Consider the following 22,322-nt stretch of genomic DNA (forward strand, 5'->3'; position numbering starts at 1 on the left):
AAACATGGACATTACGACGAAGTAAAGAGAAACAATTGGAAACATTTGAAATGTGGATATGGAGAAGGATGGAATGTGTGAAATGGACAGACAGAATAAGAAACGAAGCTGTGTTGGAAAGAGTGGGTAAAGAATGATGCTGAAACTGATCAGAAAGAGGAAAAGGAATTGGCTGGGTCACTGAGAAGAAACTGTCTTCTGAAGGATGCACTGGAAGGAATGGTGAATGGGAGAATAGTTTGGGCCAGAAGAAATCAGATGATAGACGACATTAAGATTATATGGATCATATGAGAAGATAAAGAGGAAGACAGAAAATAGGAAAGACTGGAGAATGCTGGGTTTGCAGTGAAAGACCTGCCTTTGGCAGAACACTGTATATTTTTATACAGTATATAACTTAAATGTATCATTTCTTTACAATAATGTACCACGTTTAGGTACAAAATAATGTATTTACGTACGTAGTCGAGTCATAGGCCTATGTACCGTAAACAGAAGCAAAATTGAGCGTCGATACTAATTTCGCACAGAATTTAGGGTGGAAATGTACTGTGAAAGTGGTGGCCAGTGAAGATGTGTGAACATCTTCAGTCGAAGTGGAAGACTGCAGGCAGGGGCAGGACATAATAATAATAGGCCTATGTCATTTTCGTGTGTTTCCTTATTGATCACAGAGAAAAGTCGAGTTTTCGTAAGGTCGAACAGTGACAGATTAGGTTAAGTTAGTTTACACCTTTGGTATGCCTCGCATTTACCCACAGTTATTGTCTAAGACTGTCACTACCCCACTCAAACCCCTCTCTCCCTCACTATCCTGTACTGTCTTTGGTAGCGCTATTGTAAAAATTTACCTATTTTATGTTAGCATTGAACAAGTAATGTTGCTTACCTTGGTACGAACGCTAGTGTAGATGGATGCGTCTATTGTTGTGGAGAGCATCAAATTTGTCCACGACGGTGTCCATGATAAGGTCCTTGATTAATTCCCTTTCAATGCAAAGAATTGCTAGGCTACCTAATTGCTCATTTGTCATTCGGTTACGAAAGTACCGGTATGTTTTTATTCTCCACATATACGAAAATAAACGTTCACACGGAGCACTAGAAGATGGAATTGTCAGTGCAATAACAGCTAGTTTGTATAGACTACTTCATGAAAAGCTAATTAAAATTCTTTAAAAAAATTCACAAATTCTGCTAATGTTTTTATCCCACTTGCACTTCTAGAGTCATAGCGACTTATTGTCTTAGGAAGAAGTTTCAGTTCTACTTGAACACTATATCACAATGATAATGTTCGACAAATGACTTTAGAGTTGCATATTATGCTAAGAAAGATGGAGTTTCTGGGTGTTAAGCGCTTATTTCTCTAAGGATAGAGCTATTTACGGTAAATCTTCTGTTCAGTTCTGAAATTGCCCTATCATTATTATCAATCGCTGATATACCGTTTATTAGGGCCTGCCATGACAACTAAAACCTAAAACTGCACTTTTTACAGTACTTATTAGAATATGTACCATAGGCTACATATAGAGCGCGTCACTGTTTATCATCACTTCATTTTTTCAATGAAACACGAGTAGGCTAATATGAGAAAACTGCCGCCACATATTATGAAACGTAATCAGAACTGAAACTACTAATTTTTAAACATATCGCGAACAACAATCACGACTTTAAATGAAACGAACTAGCTACTAACGCACTGTAAAAACGTTGCTTACGAGATTGTATAATCTCGTAAGCAACGTGTAAAACAATCACTACTGAGCATTATTTTCAAACTATGCCACTTTCGTGCCATACTTCCGCTACTGATATGAATCGACACATTTGCACTCGATAAATCTGAATCATGGCACGGGTCCTTAAATCTTAATTCAATATGAACACCAATGACATCTGTTATATTCAGGAGGGAAAAAATACACTAATTTTTAATATCTGTAGAAATATACAATTGAAATAATTATATAAACCACAATAATAATTTATAATTATCATCTACATATAATATATGATTAGCGTTATCATTAGACTACGTATTGCACTCTATTATAAATGCAGGACGAGAATACGGGCAACCAGGATGTGAATTAAGATTTCTGATGGGGGGGGAGATAGAATCCTAGATAGAGAATACTATACATAAAAATTATTATTATTCTCATTCGATACGGCTCAACGCTTGGTCGCACTGAGTTGCTTGTCTTGCACCTTGATGATAATAATAATAATAATAATAATAATAATAATAATAATAATAATATTATTATTATTATTATTATTATAATTATTATATCCCTGAACAGGCCTAAGATAAGATGTGTAATTCCTAAGTTGTTGATTGTTGCCAGTTTGCTGGTGATGATAATACAGAAATATTATTTTCTTTGCTTACTTTGTACTTTATAAAGTACATATAAATTTACTTGTATCAAAACAATTATATTTGTGAGAGGCGATATGAGTTATCCCTGGCAGGGATATTAATATAAATTTATAAGAGGGGGCTAACTTTCCAACTTTCCCCGTTAATTCGCACCCTGCGGGCAACATATTTAAAACGTCCGAGTTACAGCAAATGTACTTTTAGCAAAATTACAGTATGTTCAACAATGTGAACAATAAGTAACAATGATAAAATAATCTTAATAGTGTTATAAAATATAGTCCATTGGCATATAAATCGCTTCTAACATTAAAATTAGTGTTCGAACCTGTAGATTAAATCTAAAACAACATGTCTTAAGTCCGTTTAGGGGAAGAGTACTGTTATCCAATACATTCAGGGCCGCCAAGAAGGGGAGGCAAAGGGGGCAGGTGCATATGGGAAGTGAGAAGTAAGGGCCCGTCAGATTAAGTGAGTCTGATTACTTTTTATTATCACGAATAATTATTCACAGATACATACCAGTACTGGTACTATAAAATTTGAGGGCTCCTGGATTTGCCTGAAATTTGTTCCCGTCGCTTGTACCGAACACGTTCAATTGGCTTGTCCTCTTAACTAACAACCCCTGTCAGCCCAGCGCAATATGCTAGTGGGCTTTTCCAAATCCAAGCCAGAGGATTAAGTTTCCTTTTCAGTAGGGCCTATATAGTATGTTTCGTGACGAAACTTTCGTCTTTTCGTTATTTTTCTAGTAAATTCTGTGTTACCAGTGGACAATAGACAAGTAGAAGCATAAGTCGGGAGCTGAGAAGCGCAAGGAGAGACAGAAAAATTGGAAGAGATTAAGAAAGGGAGTAGAACTTTGTTTGAAGTTGGTGTGAAATTGAGCGACCTTGGAAAACTAAAAAACAGCAGACAAATTGTGTCACTGAATGTGTTGTTCGAAAACAAGAGCCTTCCCAAAAAGCAGTATTATAGTAGGCTATTTTCAAAACTCAAACTTGGAGAATGTGTTCCCAGAGACATTCTCCATTCTTGAGTTTTGAAAATAATACTGGAAAGGCTCTTGTTCTGTCACTTAGAATGTTATTAAGCAGGTTGGGGGTACTTTTTCGAACAACACATTCAGTGACACAATTTGTCTGTCACTTTTTGTTTTCCAAGGTCGCATGTTACTTGCCATGACTCAGAGTTAGGAACTGGTGTGGGTAAATTTGTTTCACTTGCACATATTAACACATCATTTTCATGTTTGCTTGTTCTGATTGAATACTACATTATCAGAATTTTTTTCTAGACAGCCACAACCATCAATATTCACTTTTAAGCATGAACTGTCTTCATTTTTGACAACCTGAACAGACGGGCTTGAGATTGGTTTATTTTCTGCACCTTCACTAGCAACGCTCAATTTCACACCAACTTCAAACAAAATGAAGGAAATAAAAATGTATTCAGAGTAACAATGTGTCAAGAAAGACTGAGTAACCTTGGCCTCCTTAGTCTGGAGAGCAATCTTGCTAGGTCTTTAAATTTTGATGATATAATTTATGATTTTGCATGAATGAAGTCGAGGAGAGTTGTTTGTTGATGTTGGTCTGCAAGTCAGATTACAGCTGTTTAAGAATAGTGTTTTATGAAAACGAAACGAAACAAACTACAACGAAAAGACGAAAGTTTCGTCACGAAACATACTATGTAGGCCCTACTGAAAAAGAAGCGTGATGAATACAATATATTGTGCTAATGTGAAGTTTTGCTAAAAGTTTTCAATGTAACAAAAATGTATATTTTTATATTCGTATCTGTGTATGGGGTTATCTTTTATTTATTTTGCAAATAATTATTATGGTCAGAATAATTGGTAACTTGTCACTTTTAACTTTTTTTTTCAATGGGGCCCGAGCACAATATTGCACAAGGGCCCATAAATCCTGTCGGCGGCCCTGAATACATTCACTGCTAATGAATTTGGATGGTTATTCAAACGTTTCTGATACGAAAGACTGTAATTTGACATTCGTGGTTGACTGTTAGGGTGCAAAAATCATAATAGATGTAGCTATCTGTTGTTGATGTGTCAAATGTTTGCAGTGTCTTTGATTGGAAACGTTCTAGTATCTTGATGTTAGAGTTGCTTGCAGTAACCCAAAGTTAAATTCCTAAGTCCAAACAGATTTTAGAATGGCTTTGTTGTTGTTTATTCAACTATCCGAAGACAGAGTGGCATCACTCATGAGGCAACTAAGCCAAGAGATTATGGGGTAGGATGGCCAGTTCCTTTTCACTTGAATGGCTTTATAGAAAGTTAATTTACTTGATGATAGTTTTGATTTATGTCCGATTAACCAGTATAATTTCCTGAATTTAAGATTTAGTTGTGTTTGTTTAGTGCAGATGTTAATAGTATATAAATATAAAAATTCAGGGGTTTAGACTAAGATCGATGGAAAATACACATGAATATTTTATTTCTTTTAGATCATACAGACAATCAATGCCCTATCCCACTTCTACACATTGAATCATCTTTGTCTAACAGTATGAGAAGTCTTCGAGAATCTCTCATGCTAACCAGTGATGAGGAAAGTCACAAATGGTACAAGCAGAACCATATTTTCAAATAGGTAAGTAAAACAACAGGTTTTTTTACTATATCATAATGTCGATAAAAATGTTTTACAGCATTGTTAATTTGTATTACCTATTTTTCGTCTTCAGATACTACAGAAAACAGCAAGAAAACAGAACTTGGTTTTCCATTAACAGCCACTTTATATGATAATGTTGCTGCAGACGATTATAATGGTAAAGATATTGAAATAGTTATGATGCTGATGAAAATGATGACTACTATTTTCTTCTGATAGTGATGAATCAAATTCAAGTTCAGAAAATTAAAATGGTAAGAAATATTATTCTCTCAGTACCGGTAGGTAATTAACAATGAATCTAACAATTATTTTTAGCTACTGGCGTAGTTCAGGTGGTGGCGCATTTCCCTGCTGATCCAGAGTTGTGCTTGGACGTGGGTTCGATTCTAGCTTGGGTTGATTACCTGGTTGGATTTTTTCCGAGGTTTTCCCCGAATGTAAGGCGAATGTAGGTAATCTATGGTAAATCCTAGGCCTCATCTCGCTATCACCAATTCAATTGGCGCTAAATAACCCAATAGTTGATACAATGTCGTTAAATAACCAAGTAAAACAATATACATGTTACTGTTACTATGATACACTTCTCATATCATACCATGATTTTTTATTCTTTTTTTTTTCCAGTCTCATATAGGCCTATCACAAACATAAAAGGATTGACAATTGTACACCTCTTGGCTCTATGCATTAAACCATGTAATGCATAATGCCCAGTAACTGGAGAGACTTCACAGGACAGTAAAAAAAAAACTTTACAACATGCAAGTGATAACAATTCATAAGACATTCAGAACTATGTAGACAAATCAAATCCGAGAAAGAAAAAATTTGGAGGCAACAGGACAAAATATATATATATATATATATATATATATATATATATATATATATATATATATATATATATATATACTGTATATATATATATATATTGATAGAAATCTTAAAGCTAAAGATTGTCCAGTGTGTCCAAGAAAAATATGTAATGTCATTTTTAATGAAGACTTGAGATGGAACAAGGCTCGAGACTCTGTATTGCTTGATGATTCTGCTTATTATCCCTTAAAAGATTAGCTTATTACACCAAAATTAGTTTACTTAGATGAACTTAGAATGCAGAGGTTTAACAGGGCCCATAAGGGTACAAGATTAATTTAAAATGCTATTGGGGTCCTCAAAGAAAAATTACCCTGTCTTAATAATTTGCCAGTAGATCTAGTTCTTGCAGGTAACATTTTCAAATGTTATGTAGCATCATGTAACATTTCTCATGGAGAGTTACAAAAAAAATGAAATAGGCCTACAAGAAAATAATATTGTGGATGACATACAATAGGCCTACCTGAGCCAGAAGATGAACTTAACAGCTCAGTTGCAGCTTACTGGAGAGATCAACTAATTAACACTTTTCAGTAAAAGTAAATGGTAATTCATTTATGTTTATTCAATTTAAATAATATATTGAAGCAAAACTCTTTAAAGTTGTATTAACACATTATTACAAAATCCCTTAAACTATTCTAAGACATTATGACGTAACTTATAATCCATTCCTTTTAAATCAAATACTATTCCATTATCTTTTTCTACAACTATAACACTGTACACAGATAATTCTGGATATATATATATATATATATTTTTTTTTTTACTGTGTCAGATGGCTGAAGGCAAAATTGCTTTTTCATTGCCAACACTTCAAGGAGTAGTTTTCTATTTTTGAGGTTAAGAAGTCCATTTGCAAATCAGTCTTCCTCCTTTTCTTTTCTGCAAAGTTTTCATTGTCATTCTTAGTAACTATTTTCTTTGTTTGTCTCTGTTCACTGCAAGAAGATTTCAGGATGCAGATATCTTGAATGACCAGCAGCATGATGGCTGGCAGCATTCTGCTCGTCAAAATTTTTAAAATAATTATACACCTTAAACACTATTTCCCGTGCCTGCCTGTGCAGTTGTTATTTTACAGTCCCTCCTGCCATTTATTTATCTTACACATACCACATATATGTTAGTTTTACTTATTCAATGTATTGAAATACTCACATGTAAACAAAAAGAACTTGGGAAGCACTTGATTCCGATTAGTTCTACAGGATAAGCTTGTGGCGCCACTTACCAGAAATACTACGGTTCATACAGCAGACAACCACCTTTCCAGTTGCTGTCGACTCTAATTGACGTGATTTTACACCTGCAACTTCTTTCACCAGTAATTTCTTACACTCCTTAATCCTTTGCAACACTATGTATTTTAATCTAATCTTAAGATTTTAATTAATGTTATTTCATGGCTTTTGTATCTTGTAATATTATCATAATTGGTTACAGCTTATATATCTGCTTTGGAGTTAATATTACCATCTGTTTTGTCATTGATTATGGGACAAGGTAACTTGCCTCCGTAAGTGTTAAAAGATTCAAGCACAGACATGGTACCAATAGGTTTTGGGAAGGCTGCAAAATTGATGATCTCTTATATCTAATTTGGTGCATGTTAAACAGTAAGTGTTAATATGGAAAACAAGTGACTCATAAATTTCTTATATACTGGTACCACCTACTTAATCTAAGAGATTTTGCTAAGAATAAACAACACATCTGATTCATGTTTCGAGAAAAACCCTTGCAAAATTCATACCAAAGTGTCAACGTAAGTTTACGTATGTTACTCTGCAATTCTGTTACTGTTTTGACACTGCGCCGAATAAAACCGCATTTTTGCAGTACACTATCTCAGGGACATTTGCAAAACTTGGCTCTTCTGAACTGCTGCAAACCACAGATTATGACATCAGTGCATTTGTCCAACAAAAAGCACGAAGGAATCTACCACTACTTCAGCATGGGCAGATATTGTCAAATATTAAGCATGGAGTACAAAAGAAAATACTATTCACAATGAAAGAAGCAGGTAACTTTGAGTACCACTACAGTGTTTACTTCTTGCAATTGCTATTTTTTAACTTGCTCCTTTTTTGTTACGCATAAAATTTATTTCATAACTTATTCATGGTGTAGGGTGAAGCAATAATTTAAAACATGTTTATTATTCAAAACGTCCTTCAATTTTTACCATTTAACTAGTTTCACACTATGACTAAAAACTAAAAAGGAAAAATTGATTACTACATATTAAGGGGGCTCATTTTAGGTATGGCCTAGGGCAATGGTTCCTAGACTTTTTGAAGGCACGACCTAATTTTGGGCGAGACATTTGTTTGCAACCCTCCCCACTACCGTACCAGCACTTAACCGCATTCGAAAAAGACTGATAACTATAATTTTATTCAAAACCAGTGAATATCACCCAACTCCTAATGTATTGGTAGATGCAAGATCAAATACCAGAATATGTAAACCAATTTTGCAATTCTATTTGCTTCTTAGACTAGCCTACCTTGCTAATATATTTTTCGAACACGTAAACACTTTGAATAGGCACTAGTTTACAAGGTCAAGATGTTAACATAATAACATCCAGAGATAAAATCGACATATTTACAAGGAAACTTTCTGGTCGACATCACTTGACAAAAATGAAATTTGATACATTCCAGTGCATTAAAAAAACTCATGGATAATTTAACTATGTACTGTACGATACGAAAAGTACTGAGTTTGTTTTTCTGGACATACAATTAAGTTTGCACAATTTTAAACAACAGCTTTTTAAGTATTTTCTGGAAGAAATACAAAACAACTTATGGCAGTCAGGATGCTGAATCTGTATTTAGACAGTTGAGTTCAACTGACTTTAATTCGAAAAAAAAAAATGTTAAGGAAAGACTCATTCAAATACACTGCTCAAAAAAAGCTTCGCATATACCAGAATCTTGAATGTTTTATTAAACACGATAACATAACATTTAATTTTGTATTCACAATAATACATAAAACCAAACATGATACTTTTTCCATTACATCATCTCAGTATGAGGAAAAACAAGTCATTTACTGAATTACATCTACTGTGAGTGTTTTGGAATATACAGAGTGTACCAAAAAATGTATACATTCTTTAATAGCTCATAACTGACTTTTTAATATTTTTTCAGGTGTACTTACTTACTTACTGGCTTTTAAGGCCCGGAGGTTGAAGCTGTAGTCGGGTGGTCTAGTGATAGGAAGAGATATTTCTTTTATATCAAATACGGTATAGCTTCATATCAGAGATTTCTCCGTTGCTTAAGGTATTCGAACCCAAGCGCTTGTGAGCGGCGAAGCATATAATAGGTGTTTTGTTCTCACAGACGTGCAGGCGACAAGTACATTAAGCCTAAGTGTGTGGGCACTCAACCCCGAAGACGCGCTCTCATTCAATTCCCGGCCATTGAGCCGATCGAGGTGGTAAAGTGGAGACTTCGTGTTTTTGAGTTTGTGACTTACTCGGGAAATAGTAGTGGTGATTTAAACAGGCGTTAGATAAAAGAAAAACGTTGCCGAGATTACAGAGAAGACAACAGCCAGTATTCAGTCGTTCATACTCACGTAGGGACGTGATCATAATAAACCAGATTAGTGGAACTTTACTCCTTGGTTTTTCTCATTGTGTTCGTGTGATCGACAAAGAAATCACAATAAAATCCTTCACCCACAAAACCACAGTGTCCCTGAAAAGAGATCATCTCCACCGTGGGACAGCAGCGTGTATCAGCGTCCTAGCTGAGCTAACCGATCTTTACTCTGTCAGCGACGCGGCAGAGGAAAGAGAGAGCAACCATCGTGATTGGCGCCCACGTGGACCAACACACACGCACTGACCGTCGCAAATGGCGCCCAACGTACAACCGTCGCAAATGGCGCCCAGCGTGGGGCGACGAGAATAAACAGTACCAACGTGGGGCTACGAGAATAAACAGTACCAGCGTGGGGCTACGAGAATAAACAGTACCAACGTGGGGCTACAAGAATAAACAGTACCAAAGCAGAGCTACGAGAATAAACAGTACCAGCGTGAGGCTACGAGAATAAACAGTACCAGCGTGGGGCTACGAGAACAACAGTAGCGACATGGGGCGACGAGAATAAACGATAGCAGCGTGGCGACGAGATTAACATCAGTACGAGACGGCAGCAGCTGGTGCAGCATCTCCACCGAGACAGCGGGACGAGAGTGGCAGCAGCGGGAGTGACAGAATCATCACGGCCACGCGGGACGAGCAGAGTCGACGCTACATCGAGGAGGAAGACGACGTAGATGGTAATATTTTGGAGGGTTATACATGTATGGATTTTCTTTTTGTGTAGAGAGAATTATATTTAATTACGTGTAATTCTGTGTAGGGTTGTATGTATATATATGTATGTGTATAATATTTTGGAGGGGATTGTTATCATATAATCTGGATATACGATATGGCATATCCAGATGTTACTAAGGAATAGGAGAATTGAGGCCGAAGGAACGGAGAGTGAGAGGAGAATAATAAGCAGAGAGAATAGAGGGACGGATAACGTAGGAGACAGCGAAATGGAGGGAAAATTAGAATTGGAAAGCGGTATGGGGGACAATGAGATAATGAGAAATAGCGAAGAAACCCAGCAGGGCAGCGAGAAGGAAAAGGGAGAAGAGGAGATGATAATAGGACAGCTAGGAATTTTAATGAAACATATTTCAGAACAAATGAAAAAAATGGATGAAAGAGTAGGTCAGAGTACAGAGCAAGCGAAGCAAACTTCAGAACAATTGAAGCAAAATTTTGAACAAATGAAACAGGATAATTCAGAACAAATGAAGCAGAATTTCGACCAAATGAAACAGGATAATTCAGAGCAATTGAAACAGAGTTTGAAACAAATGGACAAAAGATTAGGGCAACATGCAGAACAAATGAAACAGGATAATTCAGAGCAATTGAAACAAATGGACGAAAGATTAGGGCAACATGCAGAACAAATGATACAGGATAATTCAGAATAATTGAAACAGAGTTTGAAACAAATGGACGAAAGATTAGGTCAGAGTACCGAGCAAGTAGGACAAATTTCAGAACGAATATAACAAATAGATGAGAGGCTAGGCCAAAATACTGAACAGCTGATAAGACAAATGGACAGTAAACTATCTGAAATGGAGAACAGAATGGGAGAAAAGTCCAGAGAGACTAGGGAACAGGTTAACCAGCTAATAGAGAGTCGAATAGAAAACTTGGAGGGGAAGATAGTAGACAATAGTGCGGAAATAGAAAGTCAACTAGGAATCGTAGTGGATAAGATGACGGAGAACATGAGGGAACTAGAGGAAAAGGTGAGGAACAGCACAATTGCAGAGAATGACAAGCTGAGGTCGGCTATAGAGGGAACGGTAGATGAGAAGTTACAAGGGATGGACCGGGAGATAGAGGCAATTAGGCGAGTGGTGAGAGACCAGGGAAAGGAAGAGAGGGAACGCCTCGAGAGTTTAGAATCAAGATGGAATTCGATGCAAGATAGGATCCATGGAGTCACTGTCGATAATTCAACTAGCGGACCGAGCGTGAGCGGAACGCCTAGTGGGAGCGGTAGTATGGAGTTAGGAAATATAGTAGGAGGTGGTAGCATAAGTAGTCCTGTGGTCGGGGAGAACCAAGACCCCAGAAATCATGAACCATGTAATGTAAACATTGTAAACGAGAGGTCATCTTTAGGTCGTCCACAGTACCCCACGCATATTATTAATGAAATTGGTTATCCCGTATTTGATGAGGTGGAATTTTCAAACCCTCACTGTTATATCCGCGAATTGGAAACGTATTTTCACGTGAAAGGGGTACCAGAGGAAATAAAAATGACCGTCGTGAGAAAAAGTCTGAGAGGACGGCCACTTAATTGGGTTCTCGTAGCGTTAGACGCACAGGTTAGCTACGAAGAATTCAAAACAAAGTTCTCTGACCGGTATTAGGTGCAGAGGCAACAGCAGAAAATTAGGAAAGAAATCAATGACAGCAGGTTTGATGCTAAGAAAGGCATATCGATGATTGATTACTTTATGGAGCTTGTCAAAAAGGGAAAGAGTCTAAATCCACCAATACCAGATTCCGAATTAATACAAACTATCATATCCCATTACCCGGAAACTATCAGGTATAATTTAATCATCGTGGTACCCAGAGATTTTGGGGAAACAATTGACCTCCTGACCGCGCTAGATAGCTCAGACATGACACACAACGGAGGCGAAAATTGTGGCACAACAAATAGTGTAGAAAGGAGAACGCAGGGTTATTCCACCCACTTGAAGGCGGAGAGAGGGGCACATGGCGCCCTCTCGCTCCCTAGAGGGAACATGAATACAAATAATAATTGGGTAGCTGAGAGACAACAAGGCTATGGGCATAATAATAATAGTCGTGGTCAAAGTGGCATTGTCAGCCCAAACAGAAATAGGAGGGATAGTCAACCTTGTAGGAATATGTACAACCGCAGTAATTTTGGCGTTGACCGCGGTAGCGGAAATAATGTGAATAGGATGAGAACTAATGGGGGCGGACCAGTCCGCAGAATTAATCATATAAGATGGTACACGGATAGAGATGCAGATATGCACCCTAGGAACAGCAACCCACCCCATTGGTTAAGAAATAGAAGATACGGGCAAGGATTCTGGCAGCCTAATTTTGGTAGGGGCTGGAATAATAGGAGAGACTGGAGGAGGTAAGAACAAGAAAGAGACCGCAGAAATGCATTGTTGGTGGCGGTGCAACAAGGTTCTAGGTAAATACCATAAACAGCTACTAAGACCATTTAGGCAAGACGATGTAAATATAGATACTTAAGTTAGAATGGTGAGCTAGACTCTATTGTGTGAAGGCAGGATACCAATGTATAGTGCGGCGCAGTGTAACTGCGTATGCAAGGCGGATGCGTGATTTTAAAATATGTGAAACTGTAAATAAGAATCATATGAATGTTGTAAATAATGTATGTAAATAGTGTGAGGGAGGACTAACGGGTATGTTTGAGTGGTGACTGTGTGCACAGAGAGATTGTTTAAAAACATATATGTCATGTTTATTTTTAGAATTTGTATATAGTTGAGTAAGATGGCGTGTATCCTGGCTGATCGCGATAGGGACAACGGTAGATTGGTATGATCGAAGGCGAGATTTCCCAACAATGAAAATTCTTTAGGGGAACTTCCATTGTTGTGAAAGGGGCATTTGAAGCTGTAGTCGGGTGGTCTAGTGATAGGAAGAGATATTTCTTTTATATCAAATACGGTATGCTTCATCTCAGAGATTTCTCCGTTTCTTAAGGTATTCGAACCCAAGTGCTTGTGAGCGGCGAAGCGTATAATAGGTGTTTTGTTCTCACAGACATGCAGGCGACAAGTACATTAAGCCTAAGTGTGTGGGCACTCAACCCCGAAGACGCGCTCTCATTCAATTCCCGGCCATTGAGCCGATCGGGCTCTCATATAATTCCCGGCCATTGAGCCGATCGAGGTGGTAAAGTGGAGACTTCGTGTTTTTGAGTTTGTGACTTACTCGGGAAATAGTAGTGGTGATTTAAACAGGCGTTAGATAAAATAAAAACGTTGCCGAGATTACAGAGAAGACAACAGCCAGTATTCTGTCGTTCATACTCACGTAGGGACGTGATCATAATAAACCAGATTAGTGGAACTTTACTCCTTGGTTTTTATCAATGTGTTCGTGTGATCGACAAATAAATCACAATAAAATCCTTCACCCACAAAACCACAGTGTCCCTGAAAAGAGATCATCTCCACCGTGGGACAGCAGCGTGTATCGGCATCCTAGCTGAGCTAACCGATCTTTACTCTGTCGGCGAAGGAGGAAGGAGAGAGCAACCATAGTGATTGGCACCCACGTGGACCAACACACACGCACTGACCGTCGCAAATGGCGCCCAACGTACAACCGTCGCAAGGTTCATTGCTGCCCTCACATAAGCCCGCCATTGGTCCCTATCCTGAGCAAGATTAATCCATTCTCTATCATCACATCCCACCTCCCTCAAATCCATTTTAATATTATCTTCCCATCTACGTCTCGGCCTCCCTAAAGGTCTTTTTCCCTCCGGCCTCCCAACTAACACTCTATATGCATTTCTGGATTCGCCCATACGTGCTACATGTCCAGCCCATCTCAAACATCTGGATTTAATGTTCCTAATTATGTCAGGTGATGAATACAATGCGTGCAGTTCTGTGTTGTGTAACTTTCTCCATTCTCCTGTAACTTCATCCCTCTTAGCCCCAAATATTTTCCTGAGAACCTTATTCTCAAACACCCTTAACCTATGTTCCTGTCTCAACGTGAGAGTCCAAGTTTCACAACCATAAAGAACCAGTAATATAATTGTTTTATAAATTCTAACTTTCAGATTTTTGACAGCAGACTAGATGATAAAAGCTTCTCAACCGAATAACAACAGGCATTTCCCATATTTATATTTTTTTCAGGTGTGACCGCTTAAAATAATGGCTGAAGTCAGACTAAACTTTGAGAAAAGAAAATTCATTCTAAAGTGCTACTGGAAGACTGAGAACATAAGTGAAGTGCAAAGACGGTTTAGAATGAAGTTTCAACGAGATGCACCAATGAGACTCACAATTGCTCGTTTGTGAAATAAGTTTGAGGATGAAGGAACTGTTCAGTATGTCCATAAGAACAATTCCGGAAGACCACGAACATCCATCAGCCCCACAAGAGAAAGAGAAGTCATCGAAAGGTTTCAGCAATCTCCTAGAAAATCTGTTTGGGAAGCAGCTCATGAGACAGGACTTTCAAAATCGAGTGTCCATCGCGTTTTGAAGTGTGCTCAATGGAAAAGTTTTATTCCTAGATTAGTCCACGCTCTCAATGAAGATGATCATGACCGGAGAATTGAATTTTGTGAGTGGTACCAAGCAAAATGTGCGGAGGACAATCAATTTCCATACAAGATTGATTGGAGTGATGAGGCCACGTTTAAGTTAAATGACTCAATTAAATGTCACAATTGCACCTACTGGATATCTAACAATCCTCATGTGACAGTGGAACACCATGTGAACTTACCAAGAGTTACAGTGTGGTGCGGTTTGTCAGCATTTGGTTTAATTCAGTGGTCGTCAGCACTCGCTGAAATGTGCAAAGGGTACGCGGTGCTGTCCCGTGTGCACTGTCTTGCAACAGAGAGCTAGAGAGCATACCCGCTAGCAACTACGGAATGTACCCTAGTGCACTGCGTTTTCCGCGGGTATGAGAGACTAGCTCCAGCGTGCTCTGTGCTGACGACCCCTGGTTTAATTGGATCTTTCTTTTTTGATGGTACCGTGACTGGTGCAATTTACTTCAACTTACTACAGGAATCCGCCATGCCACGCATCCAAGAAATGTTTAGGAATGAAGAATGGTACTTCCAGCAGGATGGAGGACCTCCCCACTACCATCGCAACATGAGAGCCTATCTTAACGGCCACCTGCAGAACAGATGGATAGAACAAAGAGGTAGTACCGAGTACCCCCCTCACTTATCAGATTTGACTCCGATGGACTTTTTTCTGTGGGGATATGTCAAACACAATGTTTATAGCACAAAACCAGCTACAACTGATGAGTTGAGAACAGCCATTGAAAGAGAATGTGCCTAAATACCAATAAAAATGATTAGGAACGTTTTGGATTCCATCGGTCAGCGTTATCAGCTGTGCCTGGACCACAATGGCCAACAATTTGAACACTTTCAATAAATGGCTGGTTTCTACATTGGTTCACATTATTTTTAATTTTCAAACTTTTCTGCATCATAATAATTCTTAATGTTATAGTCATCATAATAATTCTTAACTTTTTAGTCATTCAAAGCATGTATACATTTTATTGGGACACTCTGTATAATAGCGATGTACCGAAGTACATATAATATTTTCATGCAGGAATTCTGCGTTATCATATACTTCGTTTTGGAATATGTTAAACTGATGGAACATTGAATCTTTTTTCGCAGAGTGTAGATGGTTTTGGATCAAAAGAAGGCAAGAATAGCTTGAGGTTGCAAAAGAAGCTACTAAATTTTTTATAGACCTATTTGCAAATTCGTACTTACGCAAAATAAGTTCTAGTATATTTTTTTTATTTTCGTAGGTTACTTTACGATGCTGTATCAACATCTCAGGTTATTTAGAGTCTGAATGAGATGAAAATGATAATGCTGGTGAAATGAGTCCAGGATCCAGCACCGATAGTTACTCAGCATTTGCTCATATTGAGGTGAGGGAAAATCCCAGGAAAAATCTCAACCAGGTAACTCGCCCCGACCGGGATTTGAACCCAGCCCACCTGGTTTCGCGGCCAGATGCACTAACCGTTATTCCACAGGTATGGACGTTTCTAGTATTATTAGTACTAGTATTTATTTATTTAAGCTGGTAGAGATAAGGCCCCTCTAATGTTTATCATCAAAACAAAAGTGGGAAATTGAACATGATAATAGTTTGTGAATATAGAGTTCATATTTGAGAGCTATTTTTTCAAGAACAGGCGCATTTATTGCATTAATAAATTATTTTTTTACTCTATTACTGCAACATTTTTTGTTTTCATGTTCAATATTATGTTTACAAATACAAAATATTTATGTTAATAAGGCCTTTTTTTGTTTATTTTGTAAATCATTTCACAACTACCCTCAGTACTTCACACGACCCCCACTTTGAGAACCACTGGGCGAGGGAGATAAAATCTTAAATACAGCCCTGGACACCAGGTCTCCTGCATATGACTGCATATATGACATATGGCATGCTTCCAAACGTATGCCAAAAGCAAGATTTAAAAAAAAAAAAAAAAAAAAAAAAAAAAAAACCAGTATGTTTCAATTTTATTGTTGAAATCATAGAGAAAAATTGATTCACAAATTTTGATCTGTTACCCTGGGTGTACTGTTCACTGTCGAAATTGTTATATTGTATTACTGTTTAGAAAATGGCTAGAAATTAGTTGTGTTGAATAAGAAGAAATCTTGTGCTAACAGAAGCATGACCCAAGAAAATCTTATGTACGTCCGTCAGGTTAGAACTAAGCCCTAAAAAGTCAGGAACCCAGAATTTCATATAGGTAAATATTAAGGAACTTTCTAAAGTTTTATCCACAATGTTTCTGTCGTTCTTACCTTGTAACCTCCTGATTTTAATAAAGTAGTGAATTTTTTTCAGCCTACCCACAATGACATTGTTAATCAATTGCTCATTTTTATAACAGATGAGACATAGTTCCATTTAAACAACAGTGTAAATTCCCTAAATTCCCTAAGATTTTGGACAAGCAGAAGCACTCATGCTGTGCACAAAATTCCGTTGCATGACACGAAAGTATGGATATGGTTAGTACTGGAGACATTGGCCTGAGGTTCCATTATAAGACAAATTCTGACTAATATGTCAGTGATCTTATGACAACTTTTTTGGCACACTCTGAAGAAGAAATATACTAGCAAATCCTCAGAAGGCCAGTATAACTTCTCACACAACAGATTATAAAAGAATATTCTTCCTGGAGTCTTTGATGAGAGAATAGTCATCCTCCCAATCTGTGGGTAAACTTAAAACAAAAAGTGTGCTCTAATAATCCAAACTTTGCAAGAGTTAGAGAGACCGAAATAACAAAAAAGGTTTGCGAAATATTGCAAATAGAATTCCCTACAGTGTTTAAGAATTACCTTCGCAGATGTCAATTATAAGGATATCAATACCAACAACTACTTTAAGGTGAAGGTAAATGAAATACAGTGGAATTCCTCGCATCTGGCATCCCAATAACTGGCAATTTCAAAACAATGACACTTTTGAATATCAAAATGAAGAGTCATAATTTTCAAACTGAAGTAGCGACCTACATTTATGGAAGAAGTGCCTGAAGCTATCGCCACTAGATGGCAATATTATCGATGTGCGCACAAGCAAAACAAAGCAGCAGCAGTTGCAAGATGACTGCACAAGTATATCAATATGTCTTTAAATAATCTATAAAACTGTTTACCAATTAATTGGCAAGATCAGTTATCCAGCACTGGCTTTGTTCCATTGCTGCTGGATAGAAGGGATTGTACTGTATTTTGTTTTTACTTCTTCTATTTTCCCTGCACCATACTAGAAACGATTTTAGAAAACAGTCACTCTATAGTAGGGAATGTAAGCATGTGGCAGATGGGTGAAAACTGGATGTGTTAACATTGCCTTGAAAATATTGTGAGAGAGAGAGAGAGAGAGTGAGTTATAGAGATAGAGAGGAGGTTAAAGGAAAAGAGGGAGTTGGCAGAGGAGAGAGCAATGGAGAAAAAGGGAGAGAACTGGACGGTGAATTTATAATGACTATTACACTTTTACTATGTAATACTACTTTTGACCAATAAAACAGTACGAAAGGACGTGTTTCAACCAATCATGGGTGTTTATCGCTACAATTTTATCACTTCCCTAGCAAATGTTTATTTTTAACACTTCCCTAGCATTTCTTTTTATCACTTCCCTAGGATTTGTTTCTTTGCCAACATTTCAAACTCCAACTTCTTTACAATACTATAAAACATGCTTTGCGACCATCATTTGTTTCCCGTATAGATAGTCGATTGAAAATGGCGACTCCGTTCAAATGTTTTGGTGAACCTAACATTAATGAAATAGAATTTTAGTAAGTCAATATTTTATTGTATTAGAGTACTTTATTTCTTCTAATCTTTATATACTTTCTTCTAATCATGTAATAGTCAATTAAATCCCACTCGAGTTTTGATTTTCTCTGGATAAATCTGCTCATGTTCCACTCGCAGATTTATCGATAAAGTCAAAACTTCTATTGAGAATATTGTTGATAATTAGAACCCCAATTTTTATGTACTAAATGTTAGTAATGACACTGAATGTACCTTAGCAGGTCAGAACCATTTTGAAACCTTATTCACAACACTCTGAAATCTAACAAAGGAGAGCTACATTACAAGGAGTGGAGAATGCATCTAGTGAAGTGCGCTTGTTAAATTTGTTAAAAATTCAGACTGTTCTATTGAACTTACATTTGAAAAGTGAGAGTAACACATTAACACGTTCGCTGCTGACTGTATTTTTGCAAAATCTATCCCCAGGAGCCGATTAGTTTTTTGTGTTTATTTATCATGTAATAGTGTCTATGAATAATTTTTAGCCTCATATACAATTTTCGAGTACAGACAATGTTTGAAATCTTGATGACGCATTTACGCGTCACCGGCACCGCATTAATAATTCCATTATCAGTGCCATTTGACACGTTTACGTGTCACACTTATTCTCGTGTTACTGAAAGTCTGAAATCATATAACGAAATCCTACTCCTTGTGGTGTACCGAGGATGCAAATTATGTGCATTCAGTAACATTATTTGGATGTCAATTTTTTTATAGGCCTACCACCGAACTGTTTTTCTTTCTTTCACATGGGTAATACGAAAGCATTTGATCTTGCCGATCGACACCTAACATGTGGTTATTATACTTTTCAATTGCATGTGGCTTTTGTACTTTTTGCCCTCTTTATTTACTGTTTCAACAATACTGTCTTCAAATTCAGTCGAGATAAATAAGACGTCGAAATATTCACATTTTGAACTGGAGTGGCAACTGGAGTAGTACTTGAATTATTAGATGTTTCAAAATCAGTTTCACTTTCACTATCACTCTCACTTTCACTTTGGCTTTCACTTGGATTGAAATCACTGTCACTGTCCGAATCAGGCATTGAAGTATTCACTAGACGCGCAATTTCGTCATCCTTGCAAGTTTATCTGGCGCACATTTACGATTTTTTGCATTTGAAGGACCTGGAGGCGTCTCAAAATTATCATCTAATTTGTCACCCATGATTCCTCTGCTTAAATGAGCGGAAGGTAATAACCAAGAATGATAATAAGTAGCAGCACCCTTCCAGTAAGTAATACTACATAACAATACAGGATAACCAAAATACTGAAGGAATAATGCGAGGGAAAGCAAGAAAACAACTATGACGTGCATACGCGTCATTGGCATATGGCGCTAGATCCGTGTGACGTGTATACGCGTCAAGTGGCATTCAATGTGTTAAAATAGCTACACAAGTCTAATAATAGTGAATGGCACGAACTTCAATTACACAACAAATGCAAACTCACTATTACTAGCTACTATATTCAAACACAGCAGCATTATTTATACCAGAATAGGAGTACTACTTGCTCATTTATGACTATAACTAGTTGCAATACTAACTTCTAGTATATAAAATTGTGGGCTCTAATGATAATTAACTATAAAGATAAGAACTGGGTGAAAATTTTCAAGGGAGCTGATGCTTCTGACTCCAAACATTTAGAATACATATAGAACTAACAGTAAAACACATTTATTTTAAATTAGGTATTTATTTTATTAATTGTCCAAGTTTATATCTCAAATGGAACTTTACTGAAAAAGTTAGCAGCAAAGTGTTATATATAATATATGTTATGCAACTGCTAAATTACTGCATGTTACTGAGAATTCATATTCCTCCAATTGGGAAGCATTTTCTATAATTATCTAGATAATATAATCTTAAAAATTTCAATATGTATATTAAACAATGTTACTGGCTCTTTGCTTAATGAATAATTTAATAAAAGAACTTGCGTCCTGGATTCAAAATTTACTCCATTAAGAAAGATATGTAAATAAAATCTTTATACTAAATTATTAGAATTCCTTGCTTTAAGGAATTGACCTACTAAATGGAAAAAAGTTTCTATATTTGAATACAAGTGTCAATTCAATGTGCCTATTATATATAGGTTACACATTAAAAGAAAATTCACTGCTGAAATGATAAAAATAACGTATAAAGTTTTGAGTGCTATTCATAGCTCAGATTACAATATCTTCTTCTATAAGCTTTGAACTGTTTTAGAGCAAATGCTGTCCAAACAGTCTTTCAAGTTGTGTAATAACTCGAAACGTACAATATCCGAGAGTTTTCAATCCTGAGATAGCTACCAGTATTGTTCCAAGGTTGGCACCAATTTCTGAAAAGCAGTAATAAAATATATATTAGCATATTGATCATATTCTCAGGCTTCAACTACACGAGAAAGATAATTCTATATATTTGATGTTACAACAGCTTATGACATCAAGTTTTCTGTCTTTATATCTCGCACCGACCTGACAGTCGTCGATCACTCAGACAGGTTAACTGTTTTTAACCATCACCATAGTAAGTTTCCACCTGAAGACTAAGAGAGATCCACTCTTCGAAACATTGTGTTATAATTTTGACAATTAACAATGGAAGATGTCCAAACTGCTCAACTATTGAACAATTCACTGTTGCTCTCCACCCCTTCATTCAGATCAAGAAAGATAACATTATTTATGCTTACACTGGGATCAACATAAGGTCCATGTCTTGCCACTGGCTGTCCATACTTGTCAACAGTAAACTTAGTGAAATTCCACTTGATGAAACTGCAAATTAGAAACAAGACTATATAGCACAAAGTGACAAAATCTATCTACTATGTAGCAAGGTATACATTCTATTGTTTGTCTTAATGTTCTATTAAGCTCACCATATAAAGTACCCTACATAAACTTTTAACACAAGTAGAATGTACGAAAGAATGTATGTAGGAGAAAGCAACTGGGACATTCCATGTAAATGTCAACCAGATGATGCGATTTTGAATTGTTCAATCTTTGAACGAAAAACAATTGACAGGGTTCGGGGCATCTGGATACTTCTGCCTGCACATTATTTTTTCTCTATAAATTTAAATACAGCAGTCGGAAGACCTGTTTCAACGATCGTGAAATGTTAATTTCATGAACCACATTTAGTTCCTTGATTTCAGAAGAAAATATATCATATCAGAAGCAAGTAAGTACAATTATTATACAGCTAAACTATGCCTTATATACTACCAATTAGCAAAGGTTTGGTTATATAATTTCCTTTCTTCATTTCAGAATTAGTCTGATCTGAAATACTGACAAAAATGTGTGTCCGTGACATCCCGGAATCAAAATTTCTTAACTGTAAAGCTATAATTATAGATACGAAATTACAATTTTCCCTACAAAGCAGGCTTTGGTGAGGCTCCATTATAGAATACAAAGAACTCTCATCTGTTGAAGAAATCTGATCTTGAGTAATAGCATTAAAAATGTGTGTCCGTGACTCTTGAAATTGTTTTTCTCCCCTGTCGAACTATATTTAGAGGTAGAAACTTAAAAATTTCCCCTACTAAGCAGGGCCTAATACAGCATAATCACTTAATACTTAAAACATAACC

General features: G+C 36.8%; 1 protein-coding gene across 5 annotated transcripts in view; it reads right to left on the reverse strand.

Annotated features, from left to right (window-relative positions):
* Positions 1 to 18,685: 18,685 nt before the first annotated feature.
* Positions 18,686 to 22,322, reverse strand: part of LOC138700082 (phospholipid hydroperoxide glutathione peroxidase-like) — an 89,012-nt gene continuing 85,375 nt past the window's right edge. For all 5 annotated transcript variants that reach the window (XM_069826400.1, XM_069826397.1, XM_069826398.1 and 2 more), the window contains 2 exons: positions 21,411 to 21,495; positions 18,686 to 21,053 (listed from right to left, as the gene is read on the reverse strand). In XM_069826400.1, the coding sequence (XP_069682501.1) occupies positions 21,021 to 21,053; positions 21,411 to 21,495 (118 nt within the window). In that variant the 3' untranslated portion in view covers positions 18,686 to 21,020. The remainder of the gene's footprint in view (positions 21,054 to 21,410; positions 21,496 to 22,322) is intronic.

This window comes from Periplaneta americana, chromosome 5 (genome assembly GCF_040183065.1).
Source record: "Periplaneta americana isolate PAMFEO1 chromosome 5, P.americana_PAMFEO1_priV1, whole genome shotgun sequence".
Classification (NCBI taxonomy): domain Eukaryota; kingdom Metazoa; phylum Arthropoda; class Insecta; order Blattodea; family Blattidae; genus Periplaneta; species Periplaneta americana.